The following is a 10,075-nucleotide window of genomic DNA, read 5'->3' on the forward strand; positions in this document are numbered from 1 at the left end:
ATCATTGTCAAAAGTTTGTAGAATTCACCTCCGTAACATCTCTAAAATTCGCCCTTTTTTAACAAATGAAACCACCAAGCTCCTCATTCACTCCCTTGTTATCTCTCGCCTTGACTATTGCAACTCCCTTCTCATTGGCCTACCGCTCCATAGGCTATCCCCTCTTCAGTCTATCATGAATGCTGCTGCCAGACTTATCCACCTTACCAACCGCTCAGTGTCTGCCAACCCTCTACTTCAATCCCTACACTGGCTCCCAATCACCCAGCGAATTAAATTCAAAATTCTAACCACAACATACAAAGCCATTCACAACTCTGCCCCAAGCTACATCACTAATCTTGTCTCCAAATATCACCCAAATCGTCCTCTCCGCTCTTCTCAAGACCTCCTGCTTTCAAGCTCTCTCATCTCCTCCTCCCATGCTCGTCTCCAGGATTTCTCCAGAGCCTCTCCCATCCTCTGGAACTCGCTACCTCCATCTATCCGGCTATCCCCTACTCTTGCTACCTTCAGGCAATCCCTGAAAACTCATCTCTTCAGGAAAGCCTATCACGTCTCCAACTAATCTCCTACCACTTCCACCAGCTCATTCCCCACAGTTACAACCTTTTTTACCACCTGCCCCACCCTATTAGATTGTAAGCTCTTCTGAGCAGGGCCCTCTTAATCCTATTGTATTGTATTGTATTATAACTGTATTGTCTCCCTTTTTATATTGTAAAGCGCTGCGTAAACTGTTGGCGCTATATAAATCCTGAATAATAATAATAATAATAATAATAACTAAAAAGAAAATACTACCTTCCAATAAAAGAAATGCCTCACAATATAAATCCAATGTCAATCATATCATCCTGCAAAGTGAATGCAGAGTCAATCATGATGAAGGCCTGCTGTCATGATGACTCACTACTATGACAAAGCTGCCCAGCCTCTACTTGTGCTGCAGATGACTGGTCCCTGTTGCTGCTGGAATGTAAACAACAGCCCGTGAAATCTGGGTGATATCAATAATAAAATATGGTTCTGACCATATTTGGTCCACTTGAGATTCCCCTGGCTTGTTTACAATTTGAAATTTTCTAGTGAGACATCCCTTACTAATACCACAAATAAATGACAGACTTCCAGCTGCATCAGCCAGAGGTTCAGGTAATTTGGAGAACTGACCAAATCTGGACAGATTGTTCATCTATTTGAGAAATTGAGAACCGGCTGGGTTTGGGTCGAACTCATGTTCAAGCCAAAGATCATCCCTACTTTGCAGACTAAAAACATTAGTGAATAATTTGTGGGTGTGGGAAGATATTTATAGAATAAGCAGTTATCGTTTGTTATTGCACGTGGTTACACAATGCAAAAATAGAATATTGCCATAAATAATAGGCTTCTTATATAAATTGGAAATAAATGTACATTTTGGCATACAAGTAAATTATGAAAATATTTTATACAGTGTTACAAATGTAGATTTTCTGAGATGACTCCCTAATCCATGCATATAATTGTTCTGAATACCACTTTTATATTCCTGTGTTGCTTTCTTACAATTAATTATAGTAAGCCATATTGTATTTACTGTATATATTTTTTTATTTCTGATAACATTCTTTACTCAAAAACAGGTTTATGCAACACAGAACACATGACTCCTTTAGTAAATCACTCCTTATTCATTCTTCTACCTTGCATTTCTCTTACCATTGCCACTAGTTTCTCCCGATCTTTTTCATTTCCCACATGACATGGAATTCCAGAAATGCTGAGTCCTTCTTCTTTTAGCTGTTGGATAGCTTTATCCACATTTTCTGTCTTACGACTACATAAAAGCACGTGAGCCCCATCTTGTGCCAAACGTCTTGCTATAGCAAAGCCTATTCTAAATGTCAATAAATAAGCATAGTGAGGGTGACATTGCAGGTGAATCCTCCACACATGTACCAGGAATGTTCACCTGCAGTGAAGGATTAGTGAATGTCACATTCTTTTTATGTTTTATGAATTTGCCCCTATAGTGTATATTAAAGCTCATAAAAATATTACATTACAAAAAAAAAACTAATAACTTAATGCAGGTTATTATTAATTATTAAAGTGATTGTAAACCCACATTTTTTTTAACAAACATGTCATACTTACAGTACCTGCTCTGTGCAATAGCTTTGCAGAGCAGCCCTGATCATCCTCTGGTCCAATGCCGGCACTCCTGTTTCCTCCCTCCTGCAAGCCGCTTGCTATGGGGACATTTGTGTGCACTTGCTCCAAAGCCTTTTTCTGTGTGTCCATTGACAAACAGAGTGCTGCTTGGACCTGCCCCCCAACTTTCTCTTCACTGGCTGTGATTGACAGCAGCAGGAGGAGGGGGGAGCTGTACTCCAAAAGTTTTTTACCCTAATACAGAGAATGCAATACGGTAAAAAATCTCCAGCTTTTAGAACGACTTTACAGCCCAACTCCAGGATGCCTTTGAATGTAACACTGCAGTGGGATTCCCAACACTAATACACGATACAGAACTTACCTTATTTCCCACTCTCCTAGCAGCTGGCACTTTCCTCTGCAGTCTGACATTATGGGTTTGTGGGTGGGCCCTCTTCAGCCCTTCTTACAATGCAGGACTTCTGGTCCTGCATTGTATGGGAGGACATCGGAGAGGTGTGACTTGCCAGGTTGCAAAGTGAAGCAGCTTGTGGGGGGGGGGACTGCTCACATGAAGAGGAGGCCACTCCTATAATAATAACCAACTGATTGGATATTTTTAGAATTTTTTTTAACATACCCATATGTTGACCCAGTCACAATGGTCACTTTATCTTGCAAGGGTTTTTGATTTTTCGCACTTGATTTGATCAGGTAGTTTTCTTGAGACATTTTCTAACAGCTGTTACAAAATATCTGTAAAAACAAACAAACAGTATCTGCACATGAAACTAGCAAAAAAAAGTAAGTTTTGATTTAGTTTTAGCTATAATTTACTTGATTTGATGGACCACACTATAGAAGACCTCAATGTTTTAGTTCTTAGGCTATGTTTCCACTAGTGCGTCCCCAAAGTCGCGCGATTTTGCCGCGATTTTTTACCGCGATTTTACCGCGACTTTTTACCGCGATTTGAAGCAATGCCTGTATCTATGGACCTCAAGTCGCATCAAAGTGGGACCAAAGTAGTGCAGGGACTACTTTGAAGTCGCTGCGACTTGAAGTCGCACAGATATGAACGGTACTCATTGGAAATCATGGGAAACAATTTGTCATGCGACTTTTCAGTCCCAAGTCGCATGAAAAGTCGCACTAGTGGAAACAGAGCCTTAAAGGGAATTTCAGAACTCTCCAGGAAAGGAAAACGTTTGAACTAAGAATGATACTTCTTTTTGACACGAAAAATAAATAACGGCCTGAATTTAGATATTGGTTTCCTTACACATTATGCTAAAGTTTTACGACCCCTCTGTGACTAGTATCCCCCCCTGCATTCTATAGCTCTCTCTCCCTCTGTCTTATCTCACTAACTCTGCTGCTATCTTTATTACCATTGATTTGTATGTGTTTGGCTTTCCCTTTTTTTTTTTTTTTTTTTTAACATGCTGCTTAAAAATTTGTGAATCAGTACTGCTTGGACCTTGAAGAAGGGGACATACCCCGAAAGCTTGTCCTGAAAAATTGTATGTTAGTGCAAATAAAAAAAGTATCACGGACAGTACAGCTATAATTTAGGAACAAAGGGTCTTGGTTTGGTAATCCTATGTTTGTTTGCAAAACAATCATACTTAAAAAATTAAAAGAACCTGTAGTCTGTAGTCTTACAATTGTTAACATCACCACACTGTCCTTTATTGTCTTTTTAGCAAAAAATAGTAAACTTAACATACATCACTCTTCCGACAATGGAAGAGTTTCCCCGGGGGGGGGGGATGTTTAAAGCAGCGAAAACTTTATAAGAAAAAGATTCGGTCTTTTATTCAGGCAAAGAATGAATGCAATCAATTAAACAGTAAATTTAAAATATATATTGTGGTTAGCAACACAAACAACAAACACCAAACAAAAGCCATCGCAAATGGCAAACAGTACACCAAGGAAACCATAGTTTGTCAATTACATTGTGACATTTACATCTACATGAATACCCCGATGCATTTCGACCCTATCATTTCCGGTCTTCTTCAGGGAGATTTTTAATTCTAGGCGATATATCAAAGAGTTCTAAATTTAGACAACTTTATTAACATTGCAGTATACAAAACATCGTTGGACATTTCATAATGTTCAAAAGTATATTCCCATATATAAGGTAGTATATTTACCATTACAGAGATGGAAAGGTGAGAATATATCGCACAACCAGGATTGCTAAAAACAGCTGCATTCAATGGTCCCAAAATGTCCACATGTCCCCTCCGCACTCTCCAGGAGAGTCCATAACCCGCAGTCCGCCGGGCTTACAAAGAGCCACGCTTTTGGACCTTGAGAGGAAAGTATGGGGCGAGGCACCCGTGGTATGGTATTGAGGAATCTAAATAAGTAATCAGCAAGTATTATATAAGTATACAGTGCTACTGACCTTAGACTGGTCGATACTCATTCAAATGTTGGATTTATATGGACTGATATTGCTTATATATTTAATTTTATAGTATATTTATTTATTGGATTTCTTTTTAGATTAATTTGTATTAACATTCATATAATGAAAGAGAAGGTGATGATGTTACCTGATTAGTATAGAGGTGACTGTGCAATATGGTGAATACAGTCTTGAGGGAACAGGAATGAGATATAAAGTGCCAGACAAAGGAAGATGTATGGCACTGAATAACAAGTGTTTAAAAGTGTTCAGAGTGAGACCATGTCTATATCAAGTTGAAGTATGTTGGTTAAATTGTAAAGAGCCTAAATAGTAGGGCATATAGGTAAATAAGTTAGTCAGCATGATACAAATATCAGCCAGTCAGATGAATTCAAAAGTTGCACTTACTAAATGCTACAATCCTTCCCTTGTGTGTTAACGGCATTCCAGAAATCACTTCAGGATCCCCTGGAAGCTGTGGGTTTAAGTAGTATTTGAATTATGTGTCCATTGATGGCAGGTGTTAATCTCCTCCCCTGACTCCCCCTCATTTACAGGCCCTGCCGCCATGATTACGGCGTCTGCGTGGCCCCCTCGGCGTTGCGGAAGGCATAAGGGTCTAAATGCATCGGGGTATTCACGTAGATGTAAATGTCACAATGTAATTGACAAACTATGATTTCATTGGTGTACTGTTTGCCATTTGCGATGTCTTTTGTTTGGTGTTTGTTGTTTATGTCGCTAACCACAATATATATGTTAAATTTACTGTTTAATTGCATTCATTCTTTGCCTGAATAAAAGATTTTTATTCAGGCAAAGTCTGTATACTTTTGGGGTGTGCAGCCTAGTTGACTCTCATATATGTCTTTTTCCATTTTGTATAATACTTGGGTGGTTAAACACCCATTCCCCTTTGAATATATGAGCGTTGCAATCACGAGCTGAGATATATCCCAATTTTTTGAAAATATAGTAAGCTCTCTCTTCTAGTCACCTTTATGGTGATATATGAAGGGTGTTGCAAAAGGCGTAAATAGCTACCGTAATTTAAAAGGGAACCCATTTTTGGTCCAATAGAAAGAGCAAACAAGCTAAGTCTACTCCTGGAGTGAAATAGACATATTTTTCCCTCCTTTTATGTCACTAAATTGGTAGAATACAATATACCTTCAGCTCTTTGAATCAAAGAAAATTATGATTAAAAGAATACATGTTTGCATAAGACAAATGACAATAATTATTTAATCTTGTATGTTCTGTTTAACACGTCTGCTTCATGGTGATCATCTCATTGCACCGCTATGTCTCTCTCTCTGCGGCCCTGGGTGAGCGTCCCCCCCTTTCCATCATGGCTTCCCAACACGGTAGGGAGATGCAAACCCTTTGTGGTTCTCCCCTTTTCATGTTACCACAGTTGGACCTTCTTCATTTGGCCACTGGAGGGAGCATCCTTCATGCCGGTGGCGTCCCTTGATCGCCACCGGATGTTCACGGGCGTCGAGCACATGCGCGTGACATCACCTAATTGCGTCGGGGGTGATGGCAGATGCAGAGGCACATGCCTTCCGGAACGCCGAGGGGGCCACGCGGACGCATGATGGCAGGGCCTGTAAATGAGGGGTAGTCCGGGGAGGAGATTAACACCTGCCATCAATGGACACATAATTCAAATACTACTTAAACCCACAGCTTCTAGAAGATGCTGAAGTGATCTCTGGAATGCCGTTTACACACACAGGAAGAATCTTAGCATTTAGTAAGTGCAACATTTGAATTCGTCTGACTGGCTGATATTTGTATCATGCTGACTAACTTATTTACCTATATTCCCTACTATTTAGGCTCTTTACAATTTAAACAACATACTTCAACTCGATATAGACATGGTCTCACTCTGAACACTTTTGAACACTTGTTATTCAGTGCCATACATCTTCCTTTGTCTGGCACTTTATATCTCATTCCTGTTCCCTCAACACTGTATTCCTTTTAATAGTTAAGGTAATAACAGTTCACTTATACGTGTCTTGTAACATACTTTTGCACTCACTAGCACCCTTGGTTTTTCACATTTTTTTATGCCTTGTATCATAGTGTATTAGTCATTTATCTTCACACACATTACCTCACCATATTGCACAGTCACCTCTATATTAATCAGGTAACACCACCACCTTCTATTTCATTACATGAATGTTAATACAAATTAATCTAAAAAGAAATCCAATAAATAAATACAGTTGCAATAAAAAGTATGTGAACCCTTTTGGAATGATATGGATTTCTGCACAAATTGGTCATAAAATGTGATCTGATCTTCATCTAAGTCACAACAATAGACAGTCATAGTCTGCTTAAACTAATAACACACAAACAATTAAATGTTACAATGTTTTTATTGAACACACCATGTAAACATTCACAGTGCAGGTGGAAAAAGTATGTGAACCCCTAGGCTAAGATCTCCAAGAGCTAATTGGAGTGAGGTGTCAGCCAACTGGAGTCCAATCAATGAGATGAGATTGGAGGTGTTGGTTGTGACAGACTCACCCGGGACAGAGGCTTTTGGAGGGGACTAAATGTGAGCCTCTTGCCTACAGATTATGGGCCCTGGCATTTGGGGTACCCTTGAGGTGTTGTTACTTTGGCTTCGGGTCCTTGTCCCCCAGGACACACACACTCTGGGGACCGTGTATTTGCCATATTAGCAATAGTGACTGAGTCATACTGTTGGGACACATACTGTGAAGAGATGCTAATATCAACTCCACTCACCTGTCTGATGTGTTTAATGTAAATGAGTCTAGTCTGGCTTACCACAGGTTCTAAGGGTATTCCGCACATTGTTGTTCTAATTAACCCTGTGTTGATTGTGTATTGAATAGTCAATGAGCTAGGAGACATAGTCACCTAGTCTGGGTAAATGATTTAGTAAACTAGCTCATGTTAATTAGGTTACAGTTGTATTGTTAGAGTAATATGAGCAGGAGGGGGGAACCTCCTCTAACGGCATATAAAGTCTTGTAATTTTGATTCTAAAAAAAACAGTCCATGTTAGCAGTGAAACAAGTGTCGCCTTGTTTTATGTTTGTGAGCGGTTGGAATATCTGATATCTGTATCCAGACTGGGAGGAAGTGGTATATGACAGAAGCACTCAAGCAGAGTGTGGGACGTTCCATGACATTGGTTACAGCTGCCCTGCCTTATGAAAAACACATACCAGTTCTGGGTGTGCTTTTCACAAGAAGCATTGCCTGATGTGAATGATGCCTCACACAAAAGAGCTCTCAGAAGACCAGGGGCATAACTAGAAATAGCAGGGCTCCATAGCAAAATGTTGTATGGGGCCCCCCTGCAAACAGCCCCCCCCACAGCTGCTCTTGTGTCAATGCAGCGTGACCTGTGCCCCATGCAGCGTGACCTGTGCCCCATGCAGCGTGACCTGTGCCCCATACAGCCTCACCTATGCAGAGGAAGAGGCAAGCCACCCGGATCAGCAGAGAGCGGGATTGCCCGCTGTAATAGCTTTCATTTGAATTTCCCGTCCTCCCGGGGCTCATCGTCACATAGCCCCACCTCTTGGCCCGACGCCTTTGATGACGTCACATGTCCCGCATTGGATCGGCGTTCTGTCTATCAAAGGGGCCGGGCCAAGAGGTGGAGCTATGTGACGTGAGCCCCGGGAATGCTGGAAGTTCTAATGAAAGCTATTACATTGGGCAATTCAGCTCTCTGCTGATACGAACAGCTCGCCTCTTCCTCTCCTCTCTCTTCCCCTGGCTGGGAGACTGTACTGGCGGTGCTCTCATCCTCACTGGGCCCCACATGGCTACGGGCCCCATAGCGCCCGCATGGGTCGCTATGGTGGTAGTTCCGCCCCTGCAGAAGACCTACGATTAAGAATTGTTGACTTGCATAAAGCTGGAAAGGGTTATAAAAGTATCTCCAAAAGCCTTGCTGTTCATCAGTCCATGGTAAGACAAATTGTCTATAAATGGAGAAAGTTCAGCACTGCTGCTATTCTCCCTAGGAGTGGGTGTCCTGTAAAGATTACTGCAAGAGCACAGCGCAGACTGCTCAGTGAGGTGAAGAAGAATCCTAGAGTGTCAGCTAAAGACTTACAAAAGTCTCTGGCATATGCTAACATCCCTGTTAGCGAATCTACGATACGTAAACACTAAACAAGAATGGATGTCATGGGAGGATAACACAGAGGAAGCCACTGCTGTCCAAAAAAAAAAAAATTGCTGCACATTTACAGTTTGCACAAGAGCACCTGGAGTGCAGTACTGGCAAAATATTCTGTGGACAGATGAAACCAAAGTTGAGTTGTTTGGAAGAAACACACAACGCTATCTGTGGAGAAAAAGAGGCACAGCACAGCAACATCAAAACCTCATCCCAACTGTGAAGTATGTTGGTGGGGGCATCATGGTTTGGGGCTGCTTTGCTGTGTCAGGGCCTGGACGGATTGCTATCATCGAAGGAAAAATGAATTCCCAAGTTTATCAAGACATTTTGTAGGAGAACTTAAGGCCATCTGTCCACCAGCTGAAGCTCAACAGAAAATGGGTGTTGCAACAGGACAACAACCCAAAGCATAGAAGTAAATCATTAGAATGGCTTCAACAGAAGAAAATACGCCTTCTGGAGTGGCCCAGTCAGAGTCCTGACCTCAACCCGATTGAGATGCTGTGGCATGACCACAAGAAAGCGATTCACACCAGACATCCCAAGAATATTGCTGAACTGAAACAGTTCTGTAAAGAGGAATGGTCAAGAATTACTCCTGACCGTTGTGCACGTCTGATCTGCAACTACAGGAAACATTTGGTTGAAGTTATTGATGCCAAAGGAGATTCAACCAGTTATTAAATCCAAGGGTTCACATACTTTTTCCACCTGCACTGTGAATGTTTACATGGTGTGTTCAATAAAAACATGGTAACATTTAATTCTTTGTGTGTTATTAGTTTAAGCAGACTGTGATTGTCTATTGTTGTGACTTAGATGAAGATCAGATCACATTTTATGACCAATTTGTGCAGAAATCCATATCTTTCCAAAAGGGTTCACATACTTTTTATTGCAACTGTATACTATAAAATTAAATATATAAGCAATATCAGTCCATATAAATCCAACATTTGATTGAGTATCGACCAGTCTAAGGTCGCACAGTAGCACTGTATACTTATATAATACTTGCTGATTATTTATTGAGATTCCTCAATACTGTACCACAGGTGCCTCGCCCCATACCTTCCTCTCAAGGTCCAGAAGCGTGGCTCTTTGTAATAAATTAATAATAAGTGGCGCTAACTAACCTGTGTAAAAAAGGATGACAATATAATAAATACCACTACCTAGCCTGTGGAGCAATGTATTAATCCCAATAAATAAACATCGAAAACCAATCAATGGAAAGTGATAATAAATAAACAACTGAATTAATAACAATCAATTAATAAATAAAGCAGCTCAATAATGTGCAATGGTGG

The 10,075-nt window shown here is 40.7% G+C and overlaps 1 protein-coding gene across 1 annotated transcript in view; it reads right to left on the bottom strand.

Annotated features, from left to right (window-relative positions):
* Positions 1-2,874, bottom strand: part of LOC141143749 (dehydrogenase/reductase SDR family member 4-like) — a 158,673-nt gene extending 155,799 nt beyond the window's left edge. Inside the window, exons 1-2 of the mRNA XM_073629352.1 lie at positions 2,783-2,874; positions 1,705-1,882 (exon numbers count right to left, since the gene is read on the bottom strand). Coding sequence (XP_073485453.1) covers positions 1,705-1,882; positions 2,783-2,874 — 270 coding nt within the window. The remainder of the gene's footprint in view (positions 1-1,704; positions 1,883-2,782) is intronic.
* Positions 2,875-10,075: the final 7,201 nt, after the last annotated feature.

Source organism: Aquarana catesbeiana, linkage group LG01 (assembly GCF_042186555.1).
Source record: "Aquarana catesbeiana isolate 2022-GZ linkage group LG01, ASM4218655v1, whole genome shotgun sequence".
NCBI lineage: Eukaryota > Metazoa > Chordata > Amphibia > Anura > Ranidae > Aquarana > Aquarana catesbeiana.